This window comes from Perca fluviatilis, chromosome 19 (genome assembly GCF_010015445.1).
Source record: "Perca fluviatilis chromosome 19, GENO_Pfluv_1.0, whole genome shotgun sequence".
Lineage (NCBI taxonomy): Eukaryota > Metazoa > Chordata > Actinopteri > Perciformes > Percidae > Perca > Perca fluviatilis.
In genome coordinates, this window is record NC_053130.1 from 23,390,339 (window position 1) to 23,410,766 (window position 20,428).

General features: G+C 44.1%; 1 protein-coding gene across 11 annotated transcripts in view; it reads right to left on the bottom strand.

The window, feature by feature from the left end:
* Window positions 1-952: 952 nt before the first annotated feature.
* lyst (lysosomal trafficking regulator) overlaps window positions 953-20,428 on the bottom strand; it is a 73,762-nt gene continuing 54,286 nt past the window's right edge. For 8 of the 11 annotated variants that reach the window (XM_039783594.1, XM_039783591.1, XM_039783590.1 and 5 more), the window contains 36 exons: window positions 19,820-19,969; window positions 18,700-18,837; window positions 18,424-18,622; window positions 18,203-18,331; window positions 16,744-17,368; window positions 15,307-15,487; window positions 14,665-14,834; window positions 14,294-14,524; window positions 13,937-14,103; window positions 13,068-13,220; window positions 12,768-12,929; window positions 12,205-12,396; window positions 11,870-12,081; window positions 11,571-11,780; window positions 10,969-11,145; window positions 10,670-10,746; window positions 10,352-10,540; window positions 8,820-8,965; window positions 8,619-8,715; window positions 8,358-8,419; window positions 8,106-8,161; window positions 7,855-8,007; window positions 6,684-6,928; window positions 6,011-6,077; window positions 5,773-5,929; window positions 5,120-5,260; window positions 4,787-5,004; window positions 4,474-4,704; window positions 4,161-4,350; window positions 3,936-4,072; window positions 3,677-3,775; window positions 3,067-3,206; window positions 2,741-2,838; window positions 2,489-2,645; window positions 2,301-2,372; window positions 2,037-2,175 (listed from right to left, as the gene is read on the bottom strand). In XM_039783594.1, coding sequence (XP_039639528.1) covers window positions 2,037-2,175; window positions 2,301-2,372; window positions 2,489-2,645; window positions 2,741-2,838; window positions 3,067-3,206; window positions 3,677-3,775; window positions 3,936-4,072; window positions 4,161-4,350; window positions 4,474-4,704; window positions 4,787-5,004; window positions 5,120-5,260; window positions 5,773-5,929; window positions 6,011-6,077; window positions 6,684-6,928; window positions 7,855-8,007; window positions 8,106-8,161; window positions 8,358-8,419; window positions 8,619-8,715; window positions 8,820-8,965; window positions 10,352-10,540; window positions 10,670-10,746; window positions 10,969-11,145; window positions 11,571-11,780; window positions 11,870-12,081; window positions 12,205-12,396; window positions 12,768-12,929; window positions 13,068-13,220; window positions 13,937-14,103; window positions 14,294-14,524; window positions 14,665-14,834; window positions 15,307-15,487; window positions 16,744-17,368; window positions 18,203-18,331; window positions 18,424-18,622; window positions 18,700-18,837; window positions 19,820-19,969 — 5,967 coding nt within the window. Of the gene's footprint in view, window positions 2,176-2,300; window positions 2,373-2,488; window positions 2,646-2,740; window positions 2,839-3,066; window positions 3,207-3,676; window positions 3,776-3,935; window positions 4,073-4,160; window positions 4,351-4,473; window positions 4,705-4,786; window positions 5,005-5,119; window positions 5,261-5,772; window positions 5,930-6,010; window positions 6,078-6,683; window positions 6,929-7,854; window positions 8,008-8,105; window positions 8,162-8,357; window positions 8,420-8,618; window positions 8,716-8,819; window positions 8,966-10,351; window positions 10,541-10,669; window positions 10,747-10,968; window positions 11,146-11,570; window positions 11,781-11,869; window positions 12,082-12,204; window positions 12,397-12,767; window positions 12,930-13,067; window positions 13,221-13,936; window positions 14,104-14,293; window positions 14,525-14,664; window positions 14,835-15,306; window positions 15,488-16,743; window positions 17,369-18,202; window positions 18,332-18,423; window positions 18,623-18,699; window positions 18,838-19,819; window positions 19,970-20,428 lie in introns of all 11 variants that reach the window. The other 3 variants (XM_039783595.1, XM_039783587.1, XM_039783593.1) reach the window with 3 other exon arrangements.

Here is a 20,428-nt window from a genome sequence, read left to right on the forward strand (position 1 = left end):
ATGACATAATTTCAGCGACTCAAGACAATGAGCTTAAATTATGCATAGCTTAAGTTTTCAACAGAAAAATTATATTTCCTTCTGTGTCAGAAAGCATACAAAAACATTGCCAATTGTCACGTTTTCCTCTCATCTTTTTCCAACAAAAAAAAAAATAAGGGGGGCATTCATACAATCTTACATGTGGTTGTTCTAGAGGAAAAAGAAAAGGTTGTGGTTCTTATAGACCTACTTTTATAAATTTGCAGGCATGAAACACAGTAAACATACACAGTAACATCATGTATTGTACAGGCCTGATGCTGCACACAAGGGCGGGCAGAAAAGAAAAAAAATATCAAGATAACACAAAAGGAATGACGTCATGATATAAGAAGAATATTCCCTTTCTCGTAAACAAGTCAAACACCAAGTGTGAAATTTAAGACATCATGTTTCATCACAGAAGACTCACTGCAGTCAACACAAAGGCAAAACGATTTTTCTTTCACAGCTGTTTTTAAAACAAACTCCTGGTTCTTCCCGTATTAAACATGACACAAATGACCTATTGCATGTCTGATATTGCTTTCTGGATTAGATATATTAGTGGAATTTATTCAAAGCTCAGTTCATGTTAAGACCACAGATAATTGACTCTCCTTGAATTAAATGTTAGCGGATAAAAAAAAAAAAGTATGTTTAGTATGTTTCACACATACTAACAGACAAACAAAAAAAAAGTGCTGTACAGTAGGTTACGTGGGAATGTAAAGAATAGCTGCATGGGTCACCGGGTGGGTTAAGGAGAGAAACGTTTGGTCACTTGTTTCCCGGACTGATCAGTGTAGTGTGTAAGATTCCGAAAACAGCTGTAAACCTTATCAGTGCAGGAAACGCTAACTGCTCTAACCTCAGTCTGCTGGACATGATGCTCTTCAGCACGCCCTCCCACCTACTACACCCCTTTTTGTAATGCTGCACAGGTACTAAGCACGCCTGGTAGATCAGTGAGGGGGGGCATTCACGAGATTCCTCTCTGCTTCCTCTCAAGCTTCATGCATCTAATGTGGTTTGTTAATTGCTTATCTCAGAATTTGAGCAAACTATATAAAGTAGTGAAAAGGTTTTAGTGCATTTGAGCGGAAAACAGTTTAAGATGAGCCTCTGTGGTGCTTCTAATAAATAAATGAATGTCAACATTTCTTATGCAAAAAGGACAGGTTCCAAGGCAGGCCTTAAATAAAGGAGTATTATGACAGTATATGTCACATACACATACATACAGTCAAGATCAGAATCATTCTAGCATGCAAAAGCAGGACAGAACAACAGGCAACACAAGGAACAATTCATCCTAACGTCCCCCCCCCCCCCAATCCCTCCACTGAGCTCCGATACAAAGTGATGCAGGGCCGTGACACTAGTGTTCAGACTTGAGTGGAGCCGACAGCCCAGCAGAGCGGTGTCTCACTCCCGCAGAGCGGGACGTCTCCCGGTGACAAGACGCCAGGAGGGGCTCCCTCCCTGCTAGCTACTGCAGCGTCAGCAGGACACGCTTGCAGAGCTCCGGCAGCAAGCTGTCAGACGGCGCGCTGCGGGAGAGACGGTGGGGGGGTGTCTTCGCACTTTTGGGTCTGGCTTTGGCCAGACGATAGCAGCTTACCAGGAAACGGCAAAATCAACATCAGGCAAGGATCTCTGCACAACAAAAACTCAAGAGCAAGAAACAAAATAATAAAAGACTTATCAAACAAAACACACTCTCAGAAATGCATTTAGTATAAAGTGTCTGTTGCAGCCTCGGCCAAATATTAATCCCCCCCCCCCATCATTCCACTTCAGTGTGTTTATAAATATATAGAATACTATTTTCATAATCATTTCTTGATGCTGGGAGCGGCTGTGGTAGACTTTGCTCAGCTGGGGATGGCTTTAGTTAAAAGTCAGGGAGGTGGAGGCCATGCTGACACGTCCTCCTCCCCGTCAGTGCAGAGAGGAGGAGGAAGAGGAGGAGGCTGTAGAGGAGCAGACGGTAGTAAAAGTCAGACACACAGTCAGCCTGCGGCGTAGCTGCTCAGGAAGGAGTAGAACATGGGCAGCTTCATGCGCTGCTGGTCCCGCCGACACCACGCCATCACGGTGCCCTCGCTGTTGGCTGTGTAGAGGTGGTGGCCGTCACACGAGTAGGTCAGGCTGAGGCACGCAGGAGAGGACATTGTCATCAGTATTCCCCACAGAACTACACAGATATTTACAATGGTGGCAAGTGGCATCGCATAAAAGCAAAGAATAACATGGTTGTAGCGCTGACAAGATACCTGATGATGGGTTTGCTCGACTTGGAAAAGGTGATCTCTCTCACTGGCTTTAAATCCCATGTGCTCCACAACCTGACAATATTTCAGACATAAAAATAACAGTGTGAATAATCCAGTGTCTTGAGAGGAAAAGAAAGCCCATAAATGTGTGAAAAAAATAAATAAATAAAAAAAGAGTTCCTGCTCACCTGACGACGCCGTTCTCCAGCCCGCCGGCGATGACGTTGACAGACACGCCCTCTGGCTGGTTGGAGAACGCCACGGAGCAGATGATCTCTCTGCAGTGGACGTGACCGATTAGGTCCCCGTTCACCGTCCACAGACGCAGGTCGCTGCCGCCGCCCACTGGATAACACAGAATCAAGTGTCATACAGTACATCACATCAACATGGTGTCAGTCTGGAAAAGTGATAATGATAAAAGTCGGAGCGGTCTTCACCTGAGTCACAGACTGTTGCGATGTCCCCCGTGGTCTCGCTGGCAGACACTGCGGTCACTGGGCTTTTGTGGCCTGTGAGGCTTTGAACATAACAGAGCCTGAAGAAACACAGAGCATCACACTACTTTAGATTTCTCATCACGCACAAAAAGACACAGACACACACAAAAAGAAAGAGACAGACAGACAGAGACACACCCCACCCACCCACCCACCCACCCACCCACCAAAAAAACAAACAAACACACACAAAAAAAAACACACACACACACACACACACACACACACACACACACACACACACACACACACACACACACACACACCTGTTGAGGTCCCAGAGGATACAGGTGCCATCTCTGCTGACACTGATTAGGATGCTGTAGGGTTTGCAGACAAACAGGCTGGTGACTTCCGCTGTGTGTCCGTACAGGTGAACCTGAGATTCCACCTCCATCTCTGACGGCTATGGAGAGACACATATTAGAGGCTATATACAGGGTACATACAAATCTGAATAATTAGCATTCAATGTTAGCATGGATGAGATATCTCCTAAAAGTTTTCCTAAAAAAAAAAAAAAACTCCATTAATGAATCTCAAACAGGCTTTTCTGAACAGCACAAATCAATTGCTACTGAAACACCCTTGAGAGACCGAGAAAAGCTAGGAAACCTAGATGCCTATTGGTGGGGACCGATGAAAGTCTGAAAGCCTCTCTGATGACTGAACTCCCAGACCTCTAATCCCACTTGTAGGCTCGGTGGAAATGTGTTTCAAGGGCAACTGTGATGTGACTAATGAAGCTGAGCGTTTGAACACGGTGAGATGGTCTAAAGAGGGGTAGTGGAGAGGGGGTTATGCGAGCTGGGTGGGTGGATTGGGTGCTGATGTGGAGGCGGAAGGTTAGAGGGGGACGTCGCCATGGAAACCCACCGTGGTGCTGGTGAAGCGGTTGCTGTAGGCAGTGATGACTCCACACTGGCTGCCTGTAAATAGCTGGCAGCCATCGGGCACCCAGGCGCAGCTGGTCACCTGGAGGAGAGACAGACAGACTGTTGGACAGAGGAAACGAGAAACCTGACCCATTTGTAAAGTTGTGTAACACTGACGGGAGACCAGTAATTCCTTTCACAAACAGGTGCTCTGTTTTTTAGTTTTTTATTCTGAGCTTGGGAATTTCCCCCGTATTTACCTGGTGAAGTTGTGAACACTGAATGAAGTTGATGGGTGGTTCGCTCTGCTTGCTCTTCAGCCTCAATATGTTGTCTCCGTAGCCCCAGCTCAAGATGGCCGACCACTGGATGTCTGTGCTGTGCATGCTCCGAACACCTACAGGGTAGAGAACATAAAGTAAACGGAGTCAGCAGGACATTGTGCAAACCATTCTGGATCTACCTAGGGTATCTAGGGTTCCTACCCTGCTCCTTGCTATAGATCATCATAAGGCAGAACTTGCGGGACAGCCCGCAGATGGCTCGTGTTGGCAGAGCCAGCAGGGATCCGAACCTCTCCCCGTGCGGCTGGCTGAAACACACCACTGGGTCTGGAGCAGAGGGTGAGCCCACATACTCGCCCCACTTCAGACCTTTGATCCATGGCAGTGGGCTCTGTGGGGGAGGAAGAGGAAATTGCCAGGTGAGCAGCAGATCATTTCATGGACGATGAATTAAGTCATTCCTCAGCAGCGCACAGCGGGCTGTCAGAGTCACTACCACCACAGAGTAGATTACCGGGCAGACTATTTCCTTGGCCTGTTCTCTGGTTTCTCTGAAGGCCAGCTGCACCAGGAGACCCATGGCTGCCGGCAGCTCTCCCTCCATCATGAGTTTGGGACCGGCCCTGCTGACATGAGAGGCGTTGAAGAGCTGCCTGGGCGTCTGTCCGTATGTCTTGATCATTGTCTCCAGGGCCCGTCGCTGCACCGGGTCTTCTACAGCCGAAACGTCCATGCCAAAATAGGTCTGTGAAAAATGATATGAAAGCTTATAGGAGAAACAGCTTACCCAATAATTTCTATCAAATGTGAAATAGGTAGCTACTTACAGCTGGGTGGAAGACGTTGATGGCGTGGACAGCTGCTTTGCCTTTCTGCTTGAGCCCAAACACCAGGTCGATCCACTGGCACAGTGTCTGGGAGACTTGGTCCGACTCCAGCGCTTGTCGGTGGATCAGGATGAACAGACGTGGGTCGTTGCGGGCCCAGGGTGGCAAATTCACATGATTCACCCTCTCACCATTTTGACGAACACCAAAATCAAAACCTGTGAAGGCAAGACATTTTACTTTTTTAATACATAATAGGATATGAAACATGTATGCTGGTATAAATGATAGCTATACAGATTAAAGGTATAAAATGCAGTGGAAAATAATTACCCTCTCTGTTGACCAGGAATTCTGGGAGGTAGAAAAACTCTGGGATGAGCTCTTTCACATCAGTCATAGACTCGTAGGAGGACAGGCGCCACGTGGTGTTCATGGAGTGAAACGTCCGGTCCGGGATATCAAAGCTCTGGTCTGATTAAGGCCAAAGACAATCTAATTACAAATTCGACTCACTGATTGAAAAGATCCCCTTTCATGACCTTAGACACCACGCTTGCTGAATACATTTACGATCGCACAAAAAGATGCCTCGGAGGATCAGAGGAGAGAGAGACGGATGAATGAAAAAATCATTAACAAGAAAAGAATAAATAGAAAAGAGGAAGGAAGAGGAGTTGATCAGAGAACCATATAAAGAACGTGCTGCTCAGTCAGATCTGAGATCAGGACGTTTCAACATTTCAGTACTAAAAGCCTTGGCATCAACCAAGATGGAGCGGTCAATGTAATGCAGACAGGTGGCACTCGATGCTGCTAAATGCTTTTTGGAGATGTATGAAAATGATCTGCGGTTAAAGAGCCCTGGCCTGTCAGTCAGTTAACATTTACAATACTTGTTGAAACTAAAAGATACTGTAAAAGACAGTGCAGCTGGAGACCGATTCTCTTCCTTAACTCTTATTTAAACTTGATGTGGGACTCACCCTGGTATGCGAGGAACATCTTGGTAAAAGGAGGCATTCGAACCAAGAAGTGCAGCACGGTGCCGCTGTTGGAGTAGTGTGAGCCGTAGTGATAAGGCTGGACAGGAGGCATGGGGTCATCCTCATGAATGCCCTTCTTGTACTCCTCCTCAAGGTACTGCACAACACACACACTCTTTCTTACTGGAACATCCAATACACTCAAGAAACACCTGCTAAAATGTACAACAGTCCTTACCCTGTAATTATCCACGTAGCGATCTTCTTTCTCTTTTGACTGGACTGCAATGGGTTTGATTAAATTCCTGCATGACAACGAAATGCAAGCACAGCAGTAATGGACTCTGATGTTTAACTGTGACAAATGAAAATTGTCCTATCGGGGCTCGACAGTTACAGTAGATTTGTTACGCTATTCACTTCCGTATGCAAGTACATGGCGTAAAACGTGATGTTGTTCAGCTTGCTACGTAAAGTTAAATTAAACACCAGCCTCGCGGGTGAAAGCCCTGTGTTTGTCTAAAAGTGGCGACCATATTTTCAGTTTTGGTAACCAAAGAAAAAAAAGTAAGAGTTGAGCCCTTGCCTATTATAAATGATTCCTGTGTCAGGACTCTTGACTTCACAGAGGCAATATTTGTCACCCAGTTTATCAAATAAATAAACACCCTAATATGTCAATTAACTGCATCCATCTTGATTTCAAATTATAGGAGAATGGCTCTGGCATAAACAAGAGGAGCACTTATTAAGAATATTTGAGAGCTGATTATTATTTTAAAGACCTACGATCTGAGGCATCATTGACAAGAGGAGGTACATGTACAAACCCTTTATACTAATCTTCATAACATACATAATCTGATTTTCTAATCACATACCTCAAATGCCTTTCCAAATATATTACTGACCTGTAGATGTTTGGGTCCTGCAGGTCGATCGTCTCACTGGTGTAATCTCGCAGGATAAAGGGGAACACCGGGTACTGCATGAGGTCGTTGAAGGAGCGGCCCGCGTGCTTGTTGAGATGCGTGAGGTACTCAAAGTTAGAGATCTGACCCGAGCCCCACAGCTGAGTGAGCGCCGTGATGTTTCCGTGCTCCAGCAGGTTGGGCAGATCAGAGGTCAGGATGTTGTGGTAGACGTCGTCACGGAACTAAGGCGAGAACCATAGGAGGTTTACTATCTCGGGTGTCAGGACTCAAGTGAAAAATGGAAAACGTACCAACTCACAAACGTAATGCAAAGTGACACCTTTGCTTGCTGTCGTGTCTCTACTGTCAACTATCTAATAAAAAACGCATAAAAATACATTAAAAACACAACAGAGTCTGCAGCCATGCTAGCAGCTTTGGGAGGTTGTACTTAGGAACAGCAGGGTTGGAGCTGAACGCTAATGTCAGCATGTCAAGCACAGGGAACAATCGTTTTGCCTGTGTATCTAGGAAAGGTTTCTGCGAGTCCACAGGCAACACAATATCGGTTTGGCCACCACGTGCTGAGCAGTTCTGTACTTCCTTTGATTCTTTTGCATTGGACATATTTGCTGTAAACCCCTGACTTGCTGAAAAGAAGGTTGTCCAACCATATTGTAACACTCTTTCAGTATTTTAACTGAAAGTAGTGAAAAAAAAAATCTATATTCCTGTAGAATATGATGGCACTGTATCTTATCATCATAATTGATTCCTGGCACAGAATACTACAGAGCTCTGCAAGTATCAGGGGCAGAATACCAAAAAGGCATTTCAACTATTAACTCTCACTGCAAATATCTTCAAGCTGCATGATTTTGTCTGTTCATACATCTTTTTCTTTGAGCATCAGGAGAATCTTTAATCTTGTCATTTTCATCAGAGTCCATCCTGTGTGTAGCTTCATTTTTTACATTCAAATGAAACAGGGACTAGATTTTTCTCGTGATTTGCTTGGTAGTCTAGTTACCCAACTCAGTTCTTTGCAATAATGAAATAAAACAGCTGAAAGTAAACACACTTGAACATCTACTGTCATTCATAAGCATTGTCAAGATTCATTTTAGCATCCGTTTCTTGAATAGCCATTGAATAGTTTTTGCCTCACCTTGGTGTTGTCGAAGGCTAACAGCAGGGTCCTGCCGTTGGTGAGGAATATCTCCACAGCATTGTCTCTCAGCTGCCACCAGCGCTTGTGCACCTCCTTGATCTCCTCGTAGGTCCAGGAGAAAGAGGGTGCCTCGGTCTCCCCATGAAGGCTCTGTCCAAACACATAAACACATCCGGTGTTGAGTCGCCAGGTGGACTCACAACTAACCCTCCGGCAGAGAATAATCCTGAGCAGTCCTCTGGCTTTACCTGGTTGTCATGAGCATCAGCAGCGTTGTCCTCCACAAAGTACATTCCAGACTTTCCTGTTAGACAACACAGGGTGAGTCAAGAACAAGACAAATAAAAGCTACCCCACCGTTGAATAACTAACACACACTTGTGTTTGAGGGAAGAGCAATATTCTCTAGAATCCCAGAGAGAGCACATTACTCTCTGTGCCTCTGTGACCGGTGACTTTATTATGCACGGAGCAGCTGTGAGAGATGGTCAGTATCTTACCCAGAAGTAGCTCCCCTGCTGTCTCTCTGGAGGGGGCGACGCTGATGCACCGTCTGGTGAACCTAAGGACAAAGAGACATTTCTCATATAAGAAATACACCCTCTGAATAAAGCATAGACACCTCTCAATGTAGCACAAGTTGATGAGAAATGTATGTGTCTTTTTCAGATTACCCTGTCTTCCTGAGAGGGATATCATGTTTTGTAAAGACTTACAGGCAGGCAGAAGGACGGGGGTGGGGGGTTGTTAGAAAGTTATACCTGATGGGCTCGCTGGTGGCTTTGTCTTTGACAGTGGAGGAGAAGGAGGAGTGAGTCTTATCCTCAAACAGGAAGGACAATGGTGGCTTCACTGTGTCTGAACAAGAGAATGGGGTCAGAATAAAAACACTAAATGAGACAAACACAGTAGTACTAGACAGAATTTTTCCATACTGCTATAAAATAAAAGGGTTTCTTCACCTTCAGACTTGCGTCTGTCTTTAAGCAGGTATTTGTTAGGAATGGTAAGGTAGCATCTCTGTAGCCGCCGTCGCTCCCGGTTCGGCCCTTCGGTGGGGTCCAGCTGCCAGGACGTTGGGTAGGATGTCTGGTCGTACCAAACCGCACTGAAACCGATCATCACAGCCCTCTCAAACACTTTGTCTGCTCATATCAACAAAAGTAACCTCACTGCAGAGCCGTAGCTAACAATAAGGACGCTGATAAACGCTGATATTACGCTGATCGGTAATTAGGGCATTTAACATCCCGGGAAGGAGTTTACATTCTACAATTTCACAAAGGGAATTTCTAAAAGCCTGGTTAAGGATTTTGTCAAAATCCTAAAAGGCAGAATGAGTAGGATTTGTCCGTGGTGGTTTGTAAACATTCACAGTTGGCCCCTCCTCCGGGCTCAGCAACACTAGCCAGCAAGTTTAGCGATCTTCAGTCTAATTAGCTAATAGGCATAGTATTTGTGTCCAGACAGGAGAATTTAGCAAAGCTTTCCGAACCTCCGACACAGACAACACCGATGAGGCTGAGGTGTGACAGCTGGAAGCAGAGTGAGGGGCAGAGAAAATGCCCAGAAATGTCCCAAACAAAGTAAAATGAAAATAAAATAGAAAATACGGGCATAGGGCAGGGTCTCTGCAGATAGAAACACTGCCACAGACCTAGTAGGTCATAAGTGATGACTGAGAGGAATTATTTTTGTTTGAGTCTAAACATTTTTTCCCCCAGGAAAATCCTACTCATTGTGCCTTTAAGTTTGAATGTTTTAGGCCAGAGACATACGTTAATTTGAATTTGGTACTTTCTCACCATAATATTTCTGCCATTGTGAGAAAAGGATTTGATACAGAATTTAGGCTTCAAGTATGCCAATGGTCCAGACTGAAATGTCTCAACATCTATTGTATAGTTTTGTATTGTAATTCATGTCCTCCTTTAGAATAATAATAATAATAATGACTTCGGTAATCCCTACATTTTTCACCTAGTGCCTCCAGCAGGTCAAAGAATTTGTTCTAATTAGCTAAATGTAGAATGCTAACATGCTAGACTAAGATGGTTGAACATGATAAACATTGTACCGGATAAACATCAGCATGTTAGCATGCTAACGTTAGCATTTATCTATAAGCTGCGCATTAGTACAGCTCGACGGAGCTGCTAGCATGGCTATAGATTTTAAGCCTCGTCTTAAGTCCTGGCTACGGCCCTGCCTCACAGGATAGGGATGTACAAATGTATAGTTCAAAACTTTTGCTTGATTTAATTACTACAAACTGTTTCTTCTAAGATATTCTGGTGCTCTGTATGTCTGAGATCATCTTCTATCATATTAAAATGTCTTTATTCAAACAAACCTAATTGTTTCCCATTTAGAAGAAAATGACCAGAAAAGAATCATCATTAGAATACCCATCGTCATTACAGTAACGATTTTATGATTGCACTTTGTTCCGATTTTGTGTAAGCCTCTGTGAGAGATAGGTGTCGATGCCTACCGGTCATGCGTGAGTTGTTGCACCAGCTCCTGCCAGTGTCGGCTGGCGCTGAGGTCAGTCTTATAGAGTCCCCTGATATGCTGGATGACTTTCTTTCTCTCCATGCCTTGGCGCAGAGACACATTCTGAGTGATATCAGCTGCAATCTTTGAAATGTCCTTGGACTTTCCATCTAGCCTCTGGATAAGACTGCAGAGGAATAAGAAAGAATGGAGTGAATGAAGGAGCGAAACAAGACAGCATTCTTACCAATATTTTCTTGTACTGAACATCAATCTCACGCCAGGAAAGAAGATAAGAGAAGAGCCCTGTACTCACTTCCTCTGAGTGATGGCCATTTTCTTTTCCCATGCCACTTTGCTGGTTTTCTCTTCTGCTTCATACTTGATTTTTTCCTGTAAGAATACAATTACAAGTAAACAAGTTCTTAGGACACATTGGGTTTATTTACTGGCTATAAAGAAACCTGACAGGTTGCACTTAGCATTTATGAACGACCAAGATTTTCCACTTACATAAAAGTTGATAATTCATACTGCCAAACTGATTTTGACTAAACAGGCTTAGAAACTGTTCCTTTCACTTTAACAACTACGGTTTGTCTTTGTAGGACTTACCTCTTTTATGGCCTTGAGCAAGTCTTGTTTGTGTGGAGAGTTAGGTGGGATGCAGCGATGGCCACAAAGCTTGAGCGAGGTCATGAATACACCCACGGCGTTCTGATCGTCTTTTGTGAGGCTGTCCTTGTGATCGTGCAGCATCTCATACAGATACAGTGACAACTTTGGTCCATGCTGAGAGAGAGAGAGAGAGAGAGAGAGAGAGAGAGAGAGAGAGAGAGAGAGCACAGATTCAATTTTCGTTTGTGTCTGAAGCAAGTCGCACAGTGATGGACAGAAAACAAGCCTTATCCAGCTGGTGGACCTTCAGTAAAGCCTGAGAGGAGGAAGAGTGAAAGGCTCCCATGGTGATGCAAGGGGGCTGCTGAACAGCATGAAAACATCTATCAGAGTTATTTTACAGCCAGTGTCTGACAGCTCCTGGAAAATGACAGGCAAAGCTAATATACTGAACACTCACTCACACTTTCCCTTGAAACCAACACAATTTCTGCACTGGGTGGGTAAAAATGACCAGAAATATATCTTACTTACTCAGTAAGCAAAAAGCTAAGTTGACTTGTAAGATGACTCATATGATGCATTTCTTTCACACTCACCTCTAGACCCGGGCTGAGGCTCTCCTTGAGGATATCCAGATGTCTGGGATCAAACACAAACTCCAGTGACTCCTTCCTGTCAGACAGGGGAAGTGCAGGGCTGAGTGTGTGCACAAGCAGACGGCCAATTTGGACCCGAAAAGTGTCCCGACACGACCATAGGATCCTTCTCCACTGCTGATGTGGGACACCTCCTCGACCTGTGCTGCCCTGTGAGATCATAACCATCAACGCAAGGTCTCATAATACAGCAATTAGCTCTTTACAGATAAAAAAAAGGGCTCTCAGGGTTGTCATACCAGGCTGATTTTGATCCCATCCATCATGAGTTTGAGGATGTCTTTCTGAAAGCTCTTCTTGCTGGCAGGCGGCAGGGTAAAGGGAGTGGGAGAGTGTGGGACCGAGGCGGAGCCACTCTCCTCCTGTGGTTGATCACCTGGATCTGGTGTGAAAAGCTGTTGGTCAGGAGAGTCGGGAATATTCAGCAGGTCAAATAAGTCCTGACTCACGTCTGTAATGAGAGACACATTCAAAGGGAACCAGGATTAGACAGCCAGTTTGGTTTACGCTCATGTAAGGTGAAGGGGGAAATAGAGAAGATTTGAATAGATAAGTGGGAGAAGTTTCTTTTTACCGTGGTAAATGAGTCTGTTGACAGCAAGAACCACAAGCCTCTGCAGCCGTTGGATGAACTCGGTCTCACTGGCACGAATGGGGTTTTCCTGGCTCATCCTCCTCTGCATCATCTGGTTGAGTTCATCGCTGGCTACCGAGCGCATCCGCATCAAGAGAGAGTCGGTCTGGGCCAGAGAGAATCGGCGCCGGCCTACAAGCACAACATTGGTATGTGCTCAGTTGTGACAACACAAATTGGGCGCACATGACGGTAGCGAGTATAAGCATTTTTTATTCTTCTTTCAAGTTCATAGTAATGTTATGCAAATATCTCATAAATCGGTGAACACAGAGAAGATTATAAAGATTTATGAATCAAAGTGCCATCTGTGCTAAAACGCTTGACACGGATATAGTTAAGCATTCAAACATGCACACACAAAAAGCAACAGTAGCGCACGAGGGTACTGTGCAAATTCACCCGAGGTGAATGCAGGCACAAGGGTGAGTTGACAGGAAAAATGGGAAACATGCTCCATGACAGGGAGGATGTTCTCCGCTGTGGACCGCAGTCCGAGCTACCTGCGTCACAGTGGAGCATGTAGGATGGAGCTCCAGAGAGGGAGGGGAGGGGGGAGTCCTGGGACAGGAAGCTGAAGGGAGGGGAGAGGGGTATCTGGCCATAGGAGCAGTAGTGCTGTCTGGGAATGCGGGGAATAATGGAATCCTTAATGGCAATGGAACCTTCAGATGGGGACGAGGAGAGGATCAATAAACAGACAGGTGAGGGTGGAGAAGTGAAATGCCTGAACACACATGGTAGTCAATTCTACCTTGACTGCACACCAGATTTCTACTGTTGCATTAGTTATAAATACTCACCCGCGATGCTCTTGCGCTTCTGATAGATGGCGTGATGTGGAGAGCTCGGCGCATTAACAGAGCTGCTCAGCTTCCGAGGTTCCTGATTGGCTGTCGTCTTTATGAACTCAATCGCTGACTGAAGGACGCGGAACTGCAAAGCCACAGCCATCTCTGGGAAAAAATAACAATCAGAGACAATAAACTTTGTCATGTTAGAAGTTAACCTGACGCGCCTAATGAGCGACCAACGATGAGCTACATCCAATGATCACGTGCACAACTTGATTTCTGACACGAACAATGCGATGCTCTGCGATGACACAGGCTTGACAGCTGTGGTAATATTTTCTCATTTTTCAGGTTCACTAACGTGACTACAGACACTGCTAAATATGTGATGTTCTTATTTTCAGTCTTGGGTAACATTTTTCTCAATGAAACTTACCCACAAACAGGGAAGAAAATGTATCCTTAAATAGCACTTTGGGGAAGTTGATCATGCTATTGATCAAATCTCACAAACACGCACCTCATCACAAACTGGTGGCATTTATCAATTTGGCCCAATGTGGGCAGTAATACAGTCGAGAATAATTACTAAAATGACAAACAACCAAAGGCTGCCATGTACAGGGTGTAAGAGATGGGAGAGATACTTTTCAGAGAGCAAACTATTTAGTGGGAAGATGGAGATGTGAGATATAGATCTCAAATTATATTTCTTTTCTGAAATGAGTTTCCACTCTGCAGTTATAATGAAGTGACAGCCCAATTTCTTTTTGCAGCAGAGCTTGACAGCTTGATATCATCCAGAACTGCAGAGCATAGTAGATGGCAACACTGATGTATTTTGCATGTGTATTGAATTTCAGAAATCCAGCCCTCACCCTGTGTGCGACGCATCTTGCTGGTCTGCATGAAACCCAGCAAGGTAATGAGGTCTTCAATGATGCGAAAGTACTGGGACCCTGAAGAGCTGCACGAGTGGATCGTCACAGCTACTAACAGCTGCTGGATGTCACACACCAGGAGCTTGTAGTCATTCAGGGGAATACTGGAGAGGGAGGGAAAGAAAAGCAAGAAAATATGAAGCACAGGTCTGCTGTGAGTCTACCACTCGTATATGCCAGATCAATGAACCGTGAGAGGATTAATGATTCAATTCATGGCTCAAAGGTTTAAGACAAAACCCATGAACCAATGGAGGTGTTTGAATGAATCGTCCTCTGTTCTGGCAACCGTACCCATTCTCCATGCCATTGAGGGTGGAGAGGGTGTTAAAGAGCACGTAGAGCAGCCCGTGGTCTAGCAGGATGTCTGCCAGCTTGGGGCAGGCGTTGAGGAGCTGCAGCAGCATACAAAGGATGTTGTGCACCAAGGAGTTCTCATAAAGGGAGTTCTCAATAAGACCCAACACTGGGATGATACAGCGCCTTCTAAAGGGTGAGATATTTTCCATTTCCTCCAGGTCCAGACTGGAAAGACATACACAAAAGAAAAATAGCATAGCGTGCATAAATGTGTGTGCATCAAACATTTATTCATACACTAGACAATCATATGCATAATGTTCTAAGATAAAGCATTGGACGATGTGTATTGTCCCTGGACTCACTCTTCCTCTAGGCCCACCAGCCGTCCAAACAGCATCTCCAGGAAGCATTCGAGGAGCCCCTGGCTGCCCTGGTGGATGTACAGCTGATTGGCCAGCAGTGAGAAGCCGTGGTTCTTCAGAAACTTCTCCTTCTGCTCCTTAAGGGCTCTGCTGAAATATGCATCTAGCAGCTAGGAGAGAGGGGTTACACTTAACAACGGCAATGTATTGTGATACTTTGCGAACACGCTGGCACAGGGGATAAAATGTATAACACCGAGACGATTAACGGAATAGTTGGACATTTTTGGGTGCTTATCTGCGGTCATGCCGAGAGTGAGATGAGAAGACTGATACCACTCACATGTCTGTATGATAAATACTGCCAGCATACGGTTAGCTTAGCTTAGCATAAAGACTGGAAACGGAAGGAAGCAGCTAGCCTGGCTCTGTTAAAAAAAGGTAACAAAATCTGCCTAAAGCTCCTCTAAGATGTAAAACAAATATGTCAATGTGACTTTTAAGAATGGTAATGAGCTAAAACATTTCTCACTGGGAGATACTACTGTGTGTTATCTTCCGGCATCATGACTGCAGTAAAGTTTGACTCCTGGTGCTAAATCAGATCAACCGGCTTCTCATCAAAGAGGATGGTGAACCAACCTTCATGACTCCTTGCTGGATGAGAGGTGACGAGTGGTTGACCAGGACAATGAGGGCCTCTGGCTGGATGAGCTTGTCCATCACCTCCTCAAGCATGAGGTCAGGCAACAGCAGCAAGATGCCCCGCAGAAGATCATAGAGTCCACAGCAGATCAGCACCAGGCAGTCCTCAGTGCTGGACCTGAGAAACACAGCTTAGACTTTAGTGCTGAATTACTGTGCATGAACAGCTGGTCGATCAGAAAATATATACTGTATATTCTTATATCATTTTAGGTTATAAAGGATGTTAATTTATTTACAATATTTATTGAGATTAGTGTCTTGCGGTGTCAGTTGTTGTGTATTGTGTATTTCAATACCAGCACAGCTAGAATTGAGAAAGCTATTAGATTGTCAATGTCTTTCAGCGGATACATTTCTGTTAAAATAATGCTGCACACAGCACAGTGCTATATAAAGTTGTTTAATACTGAATATTTTGCACCCTGGTGTTAAATTTAAAAACTTAAACAGTCAGAAGAGAAGCTATTTGTCAATGAACACGCAACAACCAGTTGTATATCATTAAAGATACATTGTTGGACTTATCCATTTTCATTCATACTGCAGGTTAAAGCATCAGAATACAAAACAATCACCTCCCAATTTGAATGTAACCTTTTTTTTTTTTTTTTTTTTTAAAGGTTTTCTGGACAGCTTGAATTCATTCAACAAATCAAATCAGATGTCTTAATGTCAGACATCTTTGGTTAGAAAACAGGATTTAATAGAATATATTATTTTTTTTAAATACCTTGCCCCCCCCACACTCTCTCCTCCTCAATAGCTACAGACACAGAAATGGCACATACTAAGGAAAGCTCATTGTGGGACTGGCTCTAGTGGCTGTAATTCTGCACCAAGGCTGAATTTCGGGAAAGAGACTTCAGATACAGTATTAGGGGACCGCTAAGGTCTATATAAAAGCATCCAAAGAGCACCATGTCATGGGACCTTTAATGATTTCCTATTGGCTTAAGACAGCAGTTGGCTGGCAGGTAGAAATAAACTTCAACTGTTATTGCAGTACAAATCATTTTTAATTCCAAAGTTGGCTAAGGATTATTACCATAACCAAATTATGTATTTACATTATGCAAATCCATACACTGCTGTTCTTTATCAAGCAGATTGATAACGTTTTGTACCAGAACAAAACCCACATGGACATGTAGATAAAATGTTGAAAGAGACCATCAGTATTCACTGTAAGTCATTTATAAATTGGCCAAGGTTTAATGTGGGCTGACTTAATTAATATTATTATAATTAGTAGTGACATTGAGCATTCAGTCACAGTAGAACATCCTGAGAGTATTTTTATAGAGACAGAGATAATTCTGTATGTGACACTCAAACAAGCATGCCTTGTGAAAGGGTACAATTACAGCATACCTTTCATTGGAATCAGCCTTACTGTGCGCCCTCTCGTAGCCAGGAGAGTAGGTGTAGCTCTCCCAGTCTTCAGGCATGGAGCCGCGGTCAGCCGAACTGGGCCAGCGGCCAATGGCCAACGAGCCGTTTGGAGCCGGGAAGGCCAGGCCCAGACTGGCCAGGTTGCTGTGGCTCCTCTGGAAGGACTGGATTCCTTTCAGGCTGTCAGGGCGGCGTGGCACCTCATCACTGGCCCAGTCAAACCTGTCCTCAGACTCTGCCACCCCAATGCTGCCCTCTGCTAGGCTGTCCACCTCTGCCATCTCGTCCCGCTCCTCCTCCACGCTGATGGAAGGAGCGCGCAGGGCTCCTCCCTCCCCTATGTCCTTAGACTCACAGATTGTCTTGGCTGATTCACAGCTGCTCAGGAGCTGCTCGTCACCTCCGCCCTTCTTGAGTGTCTCTGTGCTGCCAAGAGCCTGCGGTGTGGGGAGGAAAACCCCGTCACCCTCACCTGCCTCATTTGAGCTACCGTGTCCAACTCGAGGGGTCAGTAGAGGGGAGGAGTACGGAGATGGTGCCAGACTGGGTGGGCGTAACGACTGATCATCACCTCCATGTTGAGGGGAAGGACCGTGGACATGGCCTGGAACAAAGAACAAAATGATTCAGCACTTGTAAATTATTGTACTTCTACCTGAAGGCTGCAAAGGGCCTCATTTGTATGCAGACACTTGCAGTGCAAATAGTAATATTGATAGACTTGAGGCTGTGATGAATAACATGATGACGAAGATAATTCTGCTCTGCCACTGTTCATTGACAACATTGTACATTTAACTGTGTGCCAGTGCACAAAATGTCAGTTCTGTTTAATTTCAATGTACTGTTGCAAGTATCAAAGCCAAATGTATTTCATTCATACAGCCCTTTTCTAAAGTCATAAGGTGCTTTATAAAAAAATAAAAAGAACATAATTCAAAAAGCAGGCTTGTGATGACAAGAGAGGCTCATAATTGAATAAGTGAGTAGAACAATAAAGGCTCAGATAGAATAGGTAAAATGGCATAGTTTGAAAGATATACAAGATGTTTACTAAAGAGGCGCTCTGTAATAACTACTGTTAAGAGCAGCAGTTAGAGTAAATATTTTTGAAAGCAAAAAAACAAAGAATAGAGGGAGTTTCAAACACATAATGAGCTAACCCACATGCATCAGCTTTTCCTAGAAGTAATGGTGTTTACATTAGGTACTTAAAATAAAACTCTGGTGACTGTAATTAATCACAGAGAGAAAACAGGGCTGATACAGCTCTAAACATGTTCTAACAAATTATTCGCGCTGGGAGACACATACACTCATAAAAACACTGCTGATCTTCGTATTTATAATGTCCTTCCAAAGCAATAAACTGAAGGTTTGTAGTCACTGTGTAGGATGCCTTGGAGTGCTTGGAGTAATACAGATGAAACAGGGATACCTGCATAGGGAGCATCAGTGAAGACAGTTGGGGAGAGTGACACCACAGAGCTGCTGGCAGACTTTCCTCCACTGTTGGAGTGTCTCAGATACATAATGGACTGCACCTTCTCCTGGTACAGCTTCCCATCTGACAAATAAGAGACATCAAAGGAACTCAGTGTATTACATTAATGGCACTTTGATACAGATGTGCTGCTTTCAACTGCACTGCTTCCTCACCTATGTGTAGTGAGAAGTAGAAGCTGGATGGAGTGTGGCAGACGTAGGTGTTCGTAGGTGGGTGAACAGCCAGCAGGAAGTTGTAGATCAGTTTTAGCAGGTCCATGTCCGGGGGAGATCCGAGTACCTCCTGGATGATTTTGACGAATGACATACAGACTTCCTGCGGGATGGTGGTCAGATGCTCGTCCCGATGCTCCTTAAGACAAACATAATGTGGTCAGTAACAGTCCCTGAAGGGATGAAGGTTATTGTTACAGCAGCTTTGTGACCTACCTGTAACACCTGGCAGGTGAGCAGGAAGCGGTGCACTACCTCAGCCTTGAGGAGCTGACGGATGTTATAGACCTGATAAGGGTGGTGCACCCTGATGAGGATCTCTAAGGCAGCAAGCAGCGTTTCCCACACTCCACACTGACAGAAACAACACAAACAGTGAATGGCAATGAAGAGGAAGACACATTAACTGGTTCTTTATCATTTAATGGAGGGCTTGAGAGTACCATTATTCCTTTGCAGTAAGTAAAATAGTGCTGTACAGAATGCAACACATATGAAACTGATTTTATTTTAATTTGCAAACAGTTTAGTTTAGCAACCAGGCTGCATGATTAGCAGTGCATTAGTGTTCCTCCCTAAATGTTAGGGTTAGTCATGGCATAAAAACTTGTTTAAACCAATTTATTACTTTTAAATGTTTTGTAAAAACATGGTAAAAAACTAAATCGTGACCACTGAGAGTTGCTTCTGACGTGTATGCATTTATTATCAGCTCTCCATTAGATGATTATGCCTTGAGCGTTCTTCCCTTCATCAGGAGTGCATGCTAATAAATTAAAAGACATTGGGAAACTCGAAATGTGCAGATTCACTCAACAAAATATCACATGATCACTTGAACAAACGTTTTGCTCATCTAGAGCAAAATTTCTACTCTTTATCCTTAACTGTACTTTCATATTTGACTAAAAGAAAAGAGACAAAAGAATTTCTTTTAAACTTATTTGTGGTCTTAAATTTGAATTTATGGTAATCACCTAGTTAAAATTATGATTGGTCATCTTTGTGCATGCTTAATGTTTTTATATTTAATCATGTTCAGTCTAATTTTGTGAGACATTGTGTTATGTCTCCTGCTAGTGAAGAAACATGAGTGAGGTGTGAATGAGGTGGTGATGGCGCAGTGGATATGACACATGCCTTGGGTGTGGGAGTTCTGGATTTAATTCCCACTGTGATACATCAATCAATGTATCCCTGAGCAAGACACTTAACCCAGAGGCGTGCAACCTCTAACATATATAGCAATTGTTAAGTTGCTTTGGATAAAAGAGTCAGCTAAATGTAATGGTATGTAATGTAATTTAAGGATTGATCCTGTGATGTATGCGTTTACCTCAGCCTTGGCCCAGATCTTCCAGTCCAATAGGACGTCTGAGAGAAGCCCGATATCCTGCACCACAGCGATGGACTCAGGGTCCAAACGGAACTGCCCATCGTCCCCCAGGATGAGGATGGGTGCACTGCAACATCCATCCAGTAAAGTCTAGAAGTACAGAATATGGCTCTCTAATAATCACTCTCTCCAGAAACAATGTTACAGCGCAAAATCCCAGACACAAGGAGTCAGTAAATAAATTCTCCATTACATTTTTTGGATTGCGTATCACTCTGTCAAAACCACTACCATTTACTCCCTAAACTGCCCCGTCTGTATTGATCACGGTCTATCATTTGTGACCAGCTTCACTGCAGTGGAAATACATCTTACAGTCCTTTGTGACCCTGGTAGACTGAGGTAAGATAAAAGCTGGCACAAGTGAAAAAAAAAATCCAACAACTGTAATACAGCATGATCCTTTAATATAGGAATGGATAAGTCACTATATTAATTATAATGCATGTCACTAATCAGTGCAGTTCTGTGCTATACAATAGACTGTATGTGGAAGCCTAAAGTGACAATGGCAATCAGAGGGGCTGTGTGACTCTGCAGGAGCTCAGG